This window comes from Rhea americana, unplaced genomic scaffold, assembly GCF_003343005.1.
Source record: "Rhea americana isolate MKP2758 unplaced genomic scaffold, rheAme1 scaffold_291, whole genome shotgun sequence".
Classification (NCBI taxonomy): domain Eukaryota; kingdom Metazoa; phylum Chordata; class Aves; order Rheiformes; family Rheidae; genus Rhea; species Rhea americana.
Genome location: NW_028186414.1, coordinates 812,664 through 828,997, shown reverse-complemented (window position 1 = coordinate 828,997; position 16,334 = coordinate 812,664). Strand labels below are relative to the sequence as shown.

The 16,334-nt window shown below is 44.3% G+C and overlaps 1 protein-coding gene across 1 annotated transcript in view; it reads left to right on the top strand.

Annotated features, from left to right (window-relative positions):
• Positions 1-16,334, top strand: part of AOAH (acyloxyacyl hydrolase) — an 87,205-nt gene that overhangs the window by 40,550 nt on the left and 30,321 nt on the right. Inside the window, exons 10-13 of the mRNA XM_085309145.1 lie at positions 1,290-1,338; positions 1,767-1,815; positions 3,011-3,105; positions 15,229-15,320. Coding sequence (XP_085165271.1) covers positions 1,290-1,338; positions 1,767-1,815; positions 3,011-3,105; positions 15,229-15,320 — 285 coding nt within the window. The remainder of the gene's footprint in view (positions 1-1,289; positions 1,339-1,766; positions 1,816-3,010; positions 3,106-15,228; positions 15,321-16,334) is intronic.

Here is a 16,334-nt window from a genome sequence, read left to right as displayed (position 1 = left end):
GAGGGGGTGAGGCATCAGATAAGGTGTTTCAGATTTGCTCCAGCCTGTGGCTCCCAGCCAAATGCCTGGTAGTGGCTGGGGAGTGCTGGTGCGCTCCTGGGTGGCTGCTGCATTGTCATCTTCTTTTTAGTAAGTTGGAAAATAAATACCCTGCWTGAAAACACAGGGCCCGTGGCCTTCTCCAGCACTCAGGCAAGGACAGAAAAATCCCCATACCCTGTGATACAGTCCACCCCCAAATAAGAATCCCTTCAAAAGCCTCAGGAAAGAAGAGCTACCATCCAGATGGGCCCAAAGGCAGAAGAAAGGGTTAAAGTATGAAAATCTCCCATATTTCGTGCATCCCATGCTGGTTAGCAGTGTCTAGGAAGGCTGCCCATGGGTGGTGAGCTCCAGGGCCTAGTCCTCATGTTGTACTGGCAGATGGGTTGAGCTAAGCATGCATGCCCCAGTCTCGGTAAATAACTCCCAGTTAGCCCAGTGGGACAGAATCACAGAAGGGTTGAGGTTGGAAGAGACCTCTGGAGATCATCTTATCCAACCCCCCTGTTCAGCAGGGTCACCTAGAGCATGTTAGACAGGGTTGCATCCAGGCGGGCCTTGAAGAKCTCCAGAGAAGGARACTCTACAACCTCTTTGGGCAACCTGGTCCAGTGCTCTGTCACTCTCAYGGTGAAGAAATTCCTCTTCATTTTGTTTTTCCTCAGTTTGTTTAACCTAGGCATTGATTGGATTGCAAATAGCAAAGCTGGGTGTAACGTGTAGGTTGGAAGGAGTCACATTCTGCACAGCATGGGCAGCACCGCTGTATGAGTAGAAAAGACCTTACAAAACCACGGTAGTGCAAAGCTGAATAGGGGAAGCATCTCTGTAGAAGAGGCCYGAGCTAATTAAACTGTGTTATGGGCTGGATGGAGTCCTCATTCCATTCTGCCAAATTTGGAGTCAGGGGCTCAGTGAATTTCCATGGATTTTAAAGGCTGTGGGAAGGGAGAAAAGCCTGTCTTCTGTGAAAGCCATTCTCATTCTCTTCAGTTAAGTGAATATGGGAGCGAAAAGGGTGTTATTCAGCACCCTGCAGTACCAGACTTGAAATTAATATTGCATTTTGGAACAAAAAAAATTACCTCTCCTGAAGTCAAAGAAAGAAAAAAAAACCTTCATGCAGAAAGGAATTTCTCATTATTTTATATTCTTAGAGAAAATGGCATAAAGAATCTKGGTTCCTTAAAAGCCCCTTTTACTTTATTTTCTCTAACCCTATATATCTTTTTGTAACTCTGTTTTAGTCCTGATAACTGGGATGTGAAAAGTGATTCTAACTGTAATGGCATATGGGTGAGTAAAGGAAGTTATATCTTAAATTCCTTCCTGACTGCCTACTCTCTTTTTCCTCCTTTAGGATTAGTCTGCAAGCATTTGTTATTCTGGTTTATTAACTGATTTGCATTACTCACTTCTTTTATTTACTGCCTTTGATATTCCAAATAGTAAAATCATATTTATTAAAAAATAAGGAAAAATGAGGGAAACAGCAGAGAAGTTTGTTTACTGATGCTTATGATTATTTGAAATTATGACTATTAAAATTAATTTAAATGTACAAATACTCATTAAAACAATTGAATTGATAGCATCATTACTATGATACAGTGCTTCCTACAGGCCAAAATTCAAGAAGAACAAAATCTTTGGTATCCATTTTACACTATCATTTTTCAGGCATTAGATAGATACCTTCAGCTGTGTCTTTTTTCCTCTATCAGGGGGTGGATCCAAAAGATGGAATTCCCTATGAAGAGAAATTCTGCAAAGGTAAGTCTTTAATATAAGTGACAATATGTATTTTGAATTATTTCATACATATTTTAATATTTTCATGGTTGTTGACAATGTAGAGAAAAGATAACAGACTTATCAGCTTCATTAGAAAGGCAGAAATGGCAATTTTGATTTTTTTAATCTTGAGAATGAGCAAAGAGAACACCTGAAAAGCACAGGCTATTACTAATTTCCTGTTAAAAGCCGGTTCAGTCACCAGGTCGAAAGACGTAAATCAGGGACAGCAGCAAACGGAGACGTCAGCTGGGCGCCTATCCTACAGGGCATGCCTCTGGATTAAGAACAGCGGTTTAATMCTCCTGTGTGCCCAGTACGACCCATTACTGTAAATACCAGCAACGTGATGCTGATGCTTTTTTGGAGAAGCCTTTAAAGAGGTGAACTAATACCATCAACCCATGTCCCTGGCAGCAGCGTGTGTGTTTACGTGCATGAATATCATATGCGTGAATACACATATACACAAATAAAGCACCATTATTAAACAGACACAACTGTAAATTGCTACTCACGCTGGCTTTTAYTTAAACCACCATCCTGGAGATGAACCATTGCCTGGCAAGACTCTTTGACAGATGAAAGACAATCTACAAACGCTAGGTAACATTAATCATCAGAAAGCCAGATTGCTCCAGTGGAAATACATGTATGAGTAGAGCAGCCACCATCTAGTTCAATTATAAAGAGCTTTTAGCGGTTTCCTGAGCAATCCAATTTCCCCAAACATTTGATTTTAAGTATTTTTTAATGAATATCCTATAGGTAGTAAAAAAGCAAACATCAGCTGCCGAGCAGAGCCCATGCTGAAATGACGGTTCTGTCCTTGAATAAAACAGCGCGGGAATTTCTCTGATTAGCAAGAAAATCTCTCCCTCTTATTCCTGCTGGCCACCCAGTTGTTTCCGCGTGGCTGTTGGCACATGCAGGTTTTTCCTGCAGCTGGAATGAAAATCCCATGGCAGGGCCAGAGCTGCAGAGATTTCAGCCACGCAAACGGYGCCCGGCGCTGCCTTTGCGCTGCCACCCCATCGGCTGCCAGCGCTGCTGCAGCTCTTTTGGCTTTGCCCTTGTGCTCTGTCTCAAGCTTTTTTGTTCTGTTTTGTTTTTTTTTGTGGACACATGGCCTGCCTGGGTTGGACTGATTTATATAACTAAAAAATGTATTTAGGTGCGGACTCTCGAGGGGTCGTTCTGCTGGGGGACTCAGCCGGAGCCCACTTCCACATCCCTCCCGAGTGGATGACAGTCACACAGATGTCGGCGGTGAGAAATCGCGTTCGGGTTGTCGAAACCGCCCCGCTGCTGGCTGCTCTTTGCTTTCTGCCCTGTGCCACCAGTTGCCAAGTGGTGACAAGCCCAAAATGCCCGTTGTGCTGTGATTTATAGACCAGTCTCGCATGCCTGGGAGAGCCGGTGCCCTCCTGCAGCTCCTCTCCTGCAGGCAAAAAGGCGTACCAGCTCTGCAACTGTGTCAGCAAAGGATCAGGCTTCCCCACTCCAGCACCATGCCAGTGACAGAAACCAGGATGTCTGGCTTTAAAAACACCAGCCCATGATTTGAGGAGATCCATGTTGTCTGCAGGATCTGTGTTGCATCAACAGGCACATCTGTTAGCTCGCTGGTACGGCCCCTCTTGCTTCTGCAAGAGTTGCAGGATTGGCAGTCCAGCTTTAAGCATCCATTTTTGAAATTACATRTCTCAGATTGCTTTTCCCCATCTGTGGCACGTATGAAACAGAGTTAATAACTCAAGTGCTCAGGCGCTGAGGCTTGTTGCGCAGATACGTCTGCAAGTGTTGGAAGGTCACCCAGGGACTTACAATGGAATTGTCCTAAAGGAAAGAGTTTCTGTAGTGACCGCAGCACATAACACAATGATGTCTGCTTTCAGACAGTGTCACATTTCCCCTTTTCAAACAAATAAAAGAATGCACCTGCGTGAATTATGCTGTGATTACAGCTGTTGTAATTCACTGATGTGGAATGAAATAATTGAGGGGAAAAGATCATTCTAACAAACTGCAGTGGGGTGGTGGAGAAAAATGTACAGGCATCCTCCTGTTCTGCATCATCTTTTCCTCCCAAGAGCCCATCTGTGCTGGGCTGGTGTTGCTCCCTTCCTGAGGAGGATCATAYGTTGTCCTTCTCACTGCAAGGGCTCTGTTGTGTGAGGGTGAGCAGATGAGGGAATGCCCAGAAGCAACATGGATCATTGCCCATCTTTCCTGATGGAAATATGCTAACCCTCTCTTGGTCTTGGTGGAACAGAAATATGGAAAATTCCTGAAGAATAATTTCAAAATTCTAGTAGTTACAATGATATTGGAGGTGTGAGTGCTTCAATTAGAATTGTATGTATTTTCCCACTTCTGCTCCCAGAGCTGAGCTGATTTAGATATTGTAGATTAGCAGTTGTTTTTCTGTGTTAAACGTTTATGAGCAATGATTAGACAAATGACACTGATGACAGAGCTGATGATGAGTGTAATCAATTAGCGCTAATGATAATTGATATTATCTTGTCTAATAAAGATGGTAATAGAATCATAGAATCATAGAATCRGTAAGGTTGGAAGGGACCTCCGGAGATCATCTAGTCCACACCCCCCTCCCCCCCCCCACTCAAGCAGGGTCACCTACAGCATGTCAGACAGGGTTGCATCCAGGCGGGCCTTGAAGATCTCCAGAGAAGGAGATTCCAGCACCTCTCTGGGCAACCTCTTCCAGTGCTCCGTCACTCTCACGGTGAAGAAATTCCCCCTCACATTCAGGCGGAACTTCCTGTGGTTCAATTTCTGCCCATTGCCTCTTGTCTTGTCACATAGGGCAACTGAAAAGAGTTTGTCCTCGTCCCCTTGACACCCTCCCTTCAGGTACTTCTACACACTGATAAGATCCCCCCTCAGGCTTCTCTTCCCCAGGCTGAAGAGGCCCAGCTCTCGCAGCCGTTCCTCATAGGGCAGATGCTCCAGCCCTCTGATCATCCTTGTAGCCCTACGCTGGAGTCTCTCCAGTAGCTCCATGTCTCTCTTGTACTGGGGAGCCCAGAATTAGACACAGTACTTGAGATGAGGCCTCCCCAGGGCTGAGTAGAGGGGCAGGATCACCTCCCTCCACCTGCTGGCAACATTCTTCCTAACGCACCCCAGGAGACCATTGGCTTTCTTGGCCACAAGGGCACATTGCTGGCTCATGGTCAACTTGTCATCCACCAGCACTCCCAGGTCCTTCTCTGCAGAGCTGCTCTCCAGCAGGTCAGCCCCCAGCTTGTCCTGGTGCCTAGGGTTATTTTTCCCTAGGTGCAGGACCCTGCACTTGCCCTTGTTGAACCTCAGGAGGTTCCTCTCCGCCCAACTCTCCAGCCTGTCCAGGTCTCTCTGAATGGCAGCACAGCCCCCTGGTGTGTCAGCCACTCCTCCCAGCTTGGTATCATCTGCAAACTTGCTGAGGAGGCACTTTGATGAATAAATTGARCAGAATGGGACCCAGTACTGAGCCCTGGGGGACACCACTAGCCACAGGCCTCCAACTAGAGTCTGTGCCACTGGTGACAACCCTCTGAGCTCTGCCTTTCAGCCAGTTCTCAATCCATCTCACTGTCCACTTGTYTAACCTACAGTTCCTGAGCTTATCTAGGAGGATGTTTCGGCAGACAGTGTCAAAAGCCTTGCTGAAGTCAAGGCAGACAATGTCCACTGCTCTCCCCTCATCTGCCCAGCCAGTCATTCCATTGTAGAAGGCTATCATCATGTTGGTTAAGCAGGATTTCCCCATGCTGGCTACTCCCAATCACCTTCTTTTCCTCCATATGCCTGGAGATGACATCCAGAATGAGCTGTTCCATCACCTTTCCAGGGATGGAGGTGAGACTGAGCAGCCTGTAGTTGCCTGGGCCTTCCTTCTTGCCCTTTTTGAAGACTGSASTGACATTGGCTTTCTTCCAGTCCTCAGGCACCTCTCCAGKTCTCCAKGACTTTTCAAAGATAATGGAGAGYGGCYTGGCAACAACATCCGCCAGCTCCTTCAGTACCTGTGGGTGCATCCCATCAGGGCCCATGGATTTGTGGATGTCTTGCCTGCCCAGAAGGTCTCTAAGCCTTTCCTCCTCAACCAAAGGAAAGTCTTCYTTTCTCCAGACTTTCTTCCTCACATCCAGGCTCTGGGATTCTTGAGGTCAGCCTTTAGCAGTGAAGACTGAAGCAAAGAAGGCATTCAGTAACTCTGCCTTCTCTGTATCCCTTGTCACCAGGGCCCCTGCCCCATGCAGCAGTGGGCCCACATTTTCCCTAGTCCTCCTCTTGCTGCTGATGTATYTGAAGAAGCCCTTCCTGTTGTCCTTAACATCCCTTGCCAGACTCAATTCCAAATGGGCCTTAGCCTTCCTCRCCRCATCTCTACAYACTCTGACTGCATTCCTATAATTCTCCCAAGTAGCCTGTCCCCTCTTCCACATTCTGTGTRCTTTCTTCTTCTSTCTGAATTTGGCCAAGAGCTCCTTGCTCACCCATGAAGGTCTCCTGCCCTTTATGCTGCMCTTCTTACTCATAGGGATGCACCASTCTCGAGSTTGGAGGAAGCAATGCTTGAATACTAGCCAGCTCTCYTGGACACCCCCTTCCTTCTAGGGCCTTAACCCATGGGATTCCTCCAATTAGRTCTCYRAAGAKSCCAAAGTCTGCTCTCCTGAAKTCCASGGTTKCAATCYTGCTTGTTGCCTTACTTCYTTCCTGCCRGATCCTGAACYCCACCATCTCKTGGTCACTGCAGCCAAGGCTGCSCCCAACCTTCACRTCTCTAACYAGYCCCTCTCTGTTGGTAAGGAYAAGGTCCAGCAGGAYAYCCTTCCTYGTAGGCTCCTCCACCATYTGYGACAAGAAGTTRTCATCAATGCATTGCAGGAGSCTCCTGGRCTGCTTGTGCCTTGCTGTGTTGTCCCTCCAGCAGATGTCAGGGWGGTTGAAGTCCCCCATGAGAACCAGGGCCTGTGATCATGAGGCTACYTCCAGCTGTSTRTAGAAGGCCTCATCAACTTTCTYTTCCTGGTCAGGTGGCCTGTAGTAGRCACCCACAAMAGTGTCCCCCATGCTAGCCTGCCYTTTGRTCTTYACCCRTAAGCTCTCRRCTGCCTCCTCCTCCTCCTCCACCCCYAGGCAGAGCTCGATGCATTCCAGTTGCTCTCTCACATAAAGAGCAGCTCCACCACCTCRCCTTCCTGRCCKGKCTCTCCTAAAAASCACATAGCCATCCATGACAGCGTTSCAGTCWTGTGAGCTATCCCACYRTGTCTCTGTGACTGCAATGAGATCATGGCCCTGCGATCGCACACAGATCTCCAKCTCCTCCTGTTTGTTCCCCATACTGCGTGCATTGGTGTACAGGCATTTCAGAGAGGTAGTCATGCCTGCAGGTTTCCCAGGAAGGGTGTACAGGGGTCGCCCATAGCCATGTCCCAAACGCACATCCCCAGCTGCATGCACCCGTTGGAGCCCCCCCCAACCCAACTAGTGTTTTGTTGTTTTCCTTGTCTGTATGACACCCCCCCTCCACCCCTCCTACCTAGTTTAAAGCCCTYTTTACTAGGCTGGCCAACCTGTTTGCAAAGGCAAATGTGCCCCACTTGGTGAGATGAATTCTATCTCTCCCCACCAGTTGTTGATCTCCAAACCATGTCCCATGGTCACAGAATCCAAAACCCTGTTGCCAACACCAGCGGCGTAGCCAGTTGTTGATTTGGAAAATCTTCCCACTCCTCCTCCCATGCCTCCCCCTAATCAGCAGCACCGATGAGAAGACCACCTGGGCTCCCAGACCCTTGACCAACATGCCCAAGGCCCTGAAGTCTTCTTTGATTGTCTCTAGTTTGTTCTCTGTATCATTAGCACCCACATGAAATAATAAAACTGATGGTGATGATGATTCTGGCGGTGACAGTGGTGGAAGAGTCATGCACGCAAGTATAGTTTCAGACTATGTCAGCATTTTATCGCCCCTGATATGAAGTTTAGAAGATGTTTCTCTTGCTTGAAACTCATGAGTCTGCTACCTGGATGCCTGGTAACAGCATACAGAGACAGAGGCTTCAAAGTCGGGAGTTGAAGAGTAGATTATAAAGTGAGTTTTGATTGCAATTTGTTACTGTTTGATGCACGTAGAGCAACTTGCGTGGGAAGAGAAATGGTGCTTTCTGCGTAAGGCCTAACAAATACGTGCTCTTGGTGCTTAACTCCAGCTGGTTGGCTTGCAAGGAAGATCAGGGACTGAYTGGAAATGGAGAAAAAGTGATTTTTTTCCTTTGTAGAAAGGATGATTCAGACTCTTCATCAGGGGATGAGGACAAAGAGAGACATTTCACCCTTCATGCTCACTCCACTCATTCACAGCATATAATATAATATAAAAGGCGTTGAGGCATCACTGAAATTGGAGAAGCTAAATAAAGTGGGTGAGTTAATAAGGAAGAAGCCTAGACCTCACATGCAGACACAGGGCAGCCATCACATCCCGTGCACTGCTGGTGGAGGGGCACAGGCGTGCTGGTGCTGGCTCTCCTGCYGGAGGAAGTCAGGCAGTGTTTCACAGCTAGAAATAAAGCCAGATGGTAGGATGCAGCCGGGGCGGCTCCGTCCGTGAACCTTCACAAGGAGACCTGCTTCTCAGGAACGCGGTGGCTGGCCTAGCCCTGATCCTCGGCAGGGAGGATCCCTGATCTCCTCTGTGAGGGCATCATTGTTCAGAGGGTGAGGACCAAGGCCCAGSCCCTGGGCTCAGACTCTTGCCACCAAAGCTGCTGCCCTGGCTCTGYACGTTTGCCTCTCACCGTTCAGCAGAACCATTTCTGGGTAGTCTCACGTGATATTCTCAGTTACACTCGCACAGTCTCCTACCAGGCTGAGCTCCTCAAGGCCTGGACTGGCTGGGTTATGTTCAGAAGAGCAGTGTCCTTTTGCCTGCACTTTGGTTGTTATTGGTGCCAACTCAAAGTACATATACTGCTCTAGCATCCTGATTTGGCAGCATTTTGGGATATGTTGATACTGTGTAATGTGGAAGAGCTAGAAATAATCAGCTATAGCTACCCAACACAGAGCACGGCTTGGCTGATTGACTTGCATGAAACGCAGCACTCCTGTGGCTAGCAGAGCTCTTCTGTAGCRCGCTGCACAGTCAGCTGGGTGTCTTGAGTACATCGGATTCAGGATCAGAAAGAACAGGCTCTTTTCTAATACTGTTTACAAACTTTCCTAGGGGCCTGGCAAAAATACAGCAGTTAGTTAGGTATTAATGCAGATACAGAGAAAGTTCAGGCCTATGATCAAACAAATATCTATATTTAAACTCTAGCAATTGAAAAATGATATTTAATTTGTATCTCAGCACAAATAAGAAAGTTGTCTGGGAACAAAAATGCCAGTTAAAAATTTTCTGAGCAAATTCAGGCTTTGGCATTGACTCTTTCTTTTGCTTTTTCTCTGTATCTTTGTCTTTTTGGGTGCAGAACGGCAACAGCAGCAACTTTCCCTGCCTTGGGGCTTTGAAGGTGCATTGCTGTATTTTCACAATGCACATGTATTAATTTAATTAACAAATCAGAAGTGAAACYTGCTATTTTCAATCTCTTAAAAATTATTTATGGATATTTCTGCAAAGAAACCAAAGAATAAAACTGAAGAAGATGTTCCATGTTACTCAAATAATCAGCGAGAGATTTCTACATCAGCAGCAAACCTCCTTTTCTTCTTTCCTCCCTTCCTCCCACCCTTTTTCCTCTCTTCCCCTCCCTCTTCCAACTGCACAAATGAAGGGTTAAAACTGCAGGTTATGGTTTTCAATTCCTATAAAAACAAAGAGCTAGTAGCACCATCTCAGGCTGATCGTGGTGTGCTGGAAGCCTGTGTGCTTTCCCCCCACAGGGTACTGTCAACCGGCATTAATCTTTCTTCAGCGCTAGGCCTTCCTCGAGGAGAATTTCTGATCACATACAGGGTTTGTTTTGTGACCACGGAGAGTGCAGCGAGTCTAGTCCTAATCTCGCAGAAAGCATCCTTAATTTGGGACCGCGGCAAGAATTCAAAGTTAGGGCTTSGAGGCGGGGAGGATAAAGCATTAGCCTCATGTTCCTGCTATTCCCTGGCGCTATCAAACTCCTGTGAACCTAAAGTCACTTGACTTTGATCCTTCCAAAATTTCTTTGATAAGACACATAGAGAAATTAGTTTATCAAATGGTTTTYTCTACAGTCAATGGTAGAGTTAGTTCAAAGCTTTCATTTCCATTTCAATGGACTCTCTGTCCTCTACGTGGAATTCCAAATAGGACTTCTCCCCCTGACAAGAATTTTATCATATTATAAGGAAAACATTGGTTGTGTGCCTCTTAATTCATATTTATTAATTGCAGTGTTTTGTAATTTTTTAATTATTTTTAAGTTTCTMATTTATTTTTATATTCTAGATATTTCAAATATTTCTTATTTATATTTGCTCTTATACACATTTATTAAAAGCTAGATATTCACTTGGTAGCAATTCTACAGGCCCTCTTGTTAATCAGCACCATATCAGTGGCAGCTGTTAATTCCTGTTTTAGCACTAATTGGATGGGGRAATAATTTTACAGGATAGATGCTGAGAATTTAGTTAAGAGCTTCTGCAGAACAGTTGCTCTGCTTGATTATACTGTATATAGTCTACCACACAAAGGAGCAATAAAGATAAATGAGGTATTATAGAGAATATTAATGATAAATTTCCTCAGTGAAGTAGTCTCAGGATGTCATTTGGGTAACTGGATGATCAGTAYTGGCATGACCAGATGGTCTAGTTTGGGCAGAACAGACTTGGAATTAAGATCCTTGCTCTGTCTTAGGAAAGACTGTTGTTAGGAAGCAGTTTAATATTGGATTTTGGATGTCCTTATCTCCTCTGCCCAGATGAGAAATCACTGCCTGCTTAGCATTGGCCTGGCACAATGTCCCCATGTGATCCAGTGTGAGGGGACATGCCATGTCAGATGTCYTGCATCCAGGTGTGAGACAGGGAGTCCCTTAGTACCTCGGTACCTCCTTTTCCTTCTCTGAAATGGGAGCCTGTTTCACCAGGCTTTCTTTGAGATGTGCGCCACATCAGACCACTATTTCCAAAAACTGTGGCAGGAACTTGGTCACAAACACTGTAACCATCCTGCTGAGTAGGTGTCCTTCCCACCAAGAGCATATGGGATGAACATGAGCTGAGGAAAAGTTCCATCGCAAGGCAGACATATCTTGGAAAACTATACCTGACACAGATGTTCTATTTCTCCAGTTTATAGAGAAAAGAAAAAAAAAATGTGTAGGAACTTGCAGGTACTTAAGTTTTCCACAAATCAGCCTTAGTCCTTGAGCAATACTGCTAATACTGCTGTGCCCTAAAGTCTGCCCTACAAGTGTTTGGCTGAGATGCAGCAACACAGRCAAAATAATGTTGAGCCCATGAGTGAGTGTATCTACACTCATTTTCCTGCAGAGGCAGCTGCRGTGAGTAGCATTGTCCTCAACTTGTCATAACTCCCTTAAATCCCCCAGCACCCAGAACACAATTACAGGAAGGGGATTATATGACTGTAAGAAGGGGATGAGCCACCTTTATTTTGGCTTCCTTCCTGCCAACAGGCTTTGGTTTCATCAGGCTTTTCTCCTATAAAAAAAAAAGTTTAGCAGAACTGAGCTGAATATTCCTTCCTTTGATGTGAAAACTTTGTCATTAAAAAGCACGTTTTAATGCAGTAGATGTATATTTTACAAGGTTTAGCAAAGCAGGAGTTCTGTGTTTTTTGAGGCGGACAGTGTTTGAGGAAAGCTAAAGTTAAAAACACTGGTGTGTCTAGCAGTCGATATTGCTCTCCTGCTGCTCTGTCAATCTGCTTACAAATGACTTCCAAAATGCTACTAAATGCAGCATTTTTCTATTATATGTCTGGAATAGGACCTTACTTTAAAATYTCATTTTAAAAAACATTTTATTCAGAGATAAAAGCACTGTATTTATAAATGTGCTGGTGATGCTCTTTCTAGGAAGATGCATTTAAAAACTCTTGGTTCTTCATTTCATACTGAATAAAGAGAAAAATACAWCCTAAATCTATCTGTAAACCAGTAAATATCTAGTTGGCCATGAATTCAAGGCATTCTCAGGTTTTCTTTAAACAATTGGTTCATACTATATATTTCATATGCAGAAAAGTTCATCATTTCTTTAAATGCAAATTCAAGATTAAGGCATGTCCTGAATACTTATTCCACTGACTTCCTTTTGCACCACTGGAAATGACAGGAATTTCATTTGCAAAAATCTTATTAAAAACATTTTCTAGATTCAATCTAAATCCAGTAAAGTGCAGGYAAATTTCTGTCAACTAACACTATGGTAACTAAGATGCTGTGGTTTTGGGAAGTAAGGCTGCTATTTTCCTAATYTCAAACTTATGCCCTTGCAACTTTATGGAGTATAAATACTGTACATGCTTTCAAAAAAGATAGGATGTTTCTTCTTCAAGAGCTGTATGGTATGTTTATTTGTATACTTAGAAAGAGAGTATGTTGGAGGTATTTTATGCTATCTAGGGGATCTGGACACCATTATAATCACTATGAAAACAAAGAGCCAGTTTCCTTTCAAATTAAGGGATACTTCARTGCTTGCAGAATTTCTACACCTGCCATTTCTGAAGGTTCGGATGAGTATTAGGTTTCCAATGCCCTTCTGTGTCCTGATTTTGAAAACCTCTTGCCATAGCAACCTGGAGCATTCTTCCGTTTAGGCGAACTTTGCTCAGCATGGCTTCGTAGGTGCCTTTAGCATCAGCCATGGTTTTGGTTGCCCTGCATATCGGGAGCRTGAGGCTTTGGGGAGACGTGTTTCCGGTGAGGACACGTCTAGGAGGTGCGAATGTTCCTTCCAAACAAGATCTGTATAGAGCATTTGAGGCTAAAATAGGACATTTGAAACTAGTCTGGAATAACTTTCTAATCATTCTCTGCTTAAATCTGGCACACAGGCTGAAGTGCGATTTCTTGGTTAGAATGGTCTAGAGAATGGTATTTAGACAAGGCTGTGATTAAAAAAAAGAAAAGAGTTTTAAGTCAAAAGTCAGCATAGACCCACCTCTACAGTGGGACACATTTGCATCTGAGACTAACCAAAATACAGTCGGTCCCTTAGACTGTGTTTTCTAAATTATTTCCCTACAGAGTTCAAGGCCTGGAATTTTTCCTGAAATTTCCATTAGCCACTTATCTTCACCATTTGGCCCTGAAATGTCTCCAAAAGTTGCTAGAACAGTGCTAACAATGCTAACTTAAATACAGTTTTCAAATGCAGAAATAAATCTGAGCTTAAACTTTCCTTTCCAAAGCAATTTCCAACTCAGATTCTGGCTAAATCATATCTAGGTTAAGTTTACAGGAAAGAAAAAAGAAATATCATGAGGCCTATCSAATTTTTTTGGAATACTAATAGGCAATAATGAGACCATTGGTCATAGAAGGATTTGTTTTGAAAACTATTTAATCATCTTTGGGCATATATGCTGCAACTGATAAGAGGCCATGTCTGTTGTTTGTTTTATGCTAAGTGACGTCAAATGTTTCTGTTGCCTTTATGCTAGGTGGCTTTAAATATTTCTGTTGCCTTTAATGCAAAGCTACAGGGAGGCAAATATTCCAAATGGCCAAGCCGCACTGTGCAGTTTAACCCCTCCATTTCTGCTCAAAACAGCACCCTTCTACTAAGTGCCTGCTTGCACACAAAACTGTCAGATTGGAAAAAGGCAGTTTTTAGAGTTCCCCTGAGTATTAAAAAAAATTAAAATAAAAAATAAATATATATACACATACACAAGCCCATAGAAGCACACGTACATGAGAGAGAGAGAAGCAGATGAAAGGTAATTGAGCCAGAACCATTTTCACCGTGGTGAYTAAAGCAGATCTGTTGTAAGTAGGTCAGATATGCCGTTCCTTGCTCTAAACCGGCATCTGCTGTGCATTGCACTGCTCAGGGCTTGGCTTCAGGATTTCTTGCCTCTCCTGCCCCCCTTTCCCTGCCTCTCCCCCAGCCTCTCACAAACCAAACCTGTTGGCATCTGCTCAGGCAAAACACCCTTTCCTTTGAATGATAACTCTGCAGGCAGCAGGACTTGGGGACAGCAAGATTTAGCTCTTCTGCTCTTCCTCAGTTACCTCTGACCCTCCCAGAGAACAAATTATCCACCTGCTTGCTGCTTATAGTTGTGAGGGTTTAAAGAAACACCACAATTGCTTCGAAAGAAAATGAAGCTAATAAATTACATGGATTATACCAGCCTGTAGGTTTCTTTATTTTATGTTTTGATCTTCTTTTGGTTATTACCTTTTTCATCAACAGTTTTTCAGTGTGAGCACACTGGATTTATGCATTTGTCTTTGCAAGCATACCCCAGACTAGCAGAAGCTGAAAATTTACTCCATGCTCTTGTCCTTCGGAGGCGGTGCGATTTCTTGAGCCCGTTTTTCTCCCCTTTCATGATTTTTGACGCATTCACAAATCATAACAGAAGAGAACAGAGCACAGTGCTTTGAATGTGCGACACAGCTTTCAAAGGCACAGAGGCCATTGCTTAAAAAAAAATATATATATTGGGGACTAATACCAGCAAAAGCAGAGACGTATTAGGCTTGCATCTGTCTGTGCGTGAGGGTTATCGTGGTGCGTGCATTCTTCTCCCTCTCTGTTCAGCGGTTCCATCCTGACTCCGCTGCTTCAGCAGCATCCCACACCACACTCATTCGGCTGCAAAAAAGTTTTTGTGGTTGAGTCCATGACTTCGGGCTAGAGTAGCAAAAATGCAACAAAACGTACCTCACTAGCCTCAGAAATCCAACAAATTCTGGTGTGACYCATGATGAGAAAGGTGGCATCTGAGGAAGTCTGCAGTGAGGATCAGGTGGACGTTTTTAGGAGGCCAGGTGTTTGCAGTCCAGTCTGCTAGAGAGGGGGTGGCAGCATCTAGCRAAGGCAGTGTTATTGCTGGCTTCCCAGCCCTCTGCTGTATAAGCTGGGAAAATCATACTGGCATCCCTTCCATGTCTGCAGTGACCCACCTTGGGTTTTGGCCTCTTTCAGCATTAAAGCGGATATAATTCACATGTCTCTGTCAGTCCCAGGTTCTCCTTTTTCTTCCTACTTCTCTGGATATGCTTGTCATGCAAAAGTCAACTTTTTAAGTATATGCATAAATTACAGCTATAGCTACCACTGGATTTGTTGCTATTTGGCTAATGTTCCAGCTAAGAAGTGCTTGAATTTGTAGAAAGGATTTATTTTGTTTGTGAATGTGAATCTGTGTTGATTTAAAAATTTCTGTTTCAGAAAGCATTTGCTAATCTCCCCATTGCTTTCGCTGATGAGCTTGACTGGCCGCAGTTCTCAGAGATGACTGGATTTCTGAACTCCACAATTGGGTAAGTTACAGAAGATGAAGCCAAGTCTTAGCAAGTCTTAAGGCCCTAAAAACGCAGCAAATTCTGGAGAAAAAGCCAGTGCTTGAAAGGAAAGCTAAAAATGCTGATGAAGGCTGCTTCGGCTCTTTCTAAGATCCAGATCACCTCCAAATCTAGCATTTTTTATTCTCTCCTTTTAAACACATGGACAATGCAAAATACTCTAGCCTCATATTTCTGACATTTACAGTAGATGTTAGAGCTGGTCAAATTTTAATTTGGAAGGAAAGAAAAATCTAAAAACAGAATTAAAATATTGGGACAGTATATTCTTTTCCAGGAGAAAAATCTACTGCGCCATACACTTGTACTCTCTGCTTCCTTTTCTCTGTCCTGCACAAAAAACAGGCTCTCAACCTCAGCCACATTTGCACAGTGAATGTGTTAGTGTGGTGCAGTACTTGACAAGCCAACAGAGATCTGTGCAGCCTCCTCTTTCACTGTAACAGCAAAACCAGCTTTTAAAAACCTATTATAATGGCCAATTACTGGCTATATAGTATTTAACTGGGCTGCAAAAATCTGAAGTTCATAAGCAATCAGAACTTAATATTGATCCTGAAGTTGCCAGTGTTAGGTCTTAGATCAATGTTCAGTTTTTAACCTCCTCCCCCCACCCTCCAAACTCTTCTATGTCTGGAAGGAAAAAAGAACTGTTTGGGAGTCCAAGGCATTTTTAAGAGAAGCAGCTCAGACTCCCATAACACAAGAATAAGCCTGGTTGAGGGAGCAGGCRAAAAACGGTGGAACAGAACAGTATGCGGAAAGACTGACGTTTACTGTGAGCTTGCAGAGGTGGAGACGCAAACGGATGTGCTCTGTGCCCATCCTTCCCCCCCCTGCTCAGTCAACGGGGACACCACTGATTAACCAAATAGCACATTCTCTGACCAAGAAGTTCTGCTCRCTTTTCCTCATCCACCTGCGTGCCAGGCTGAAAAACCAAAGATTTCAAACATTCTTTGCGTAGCCTAT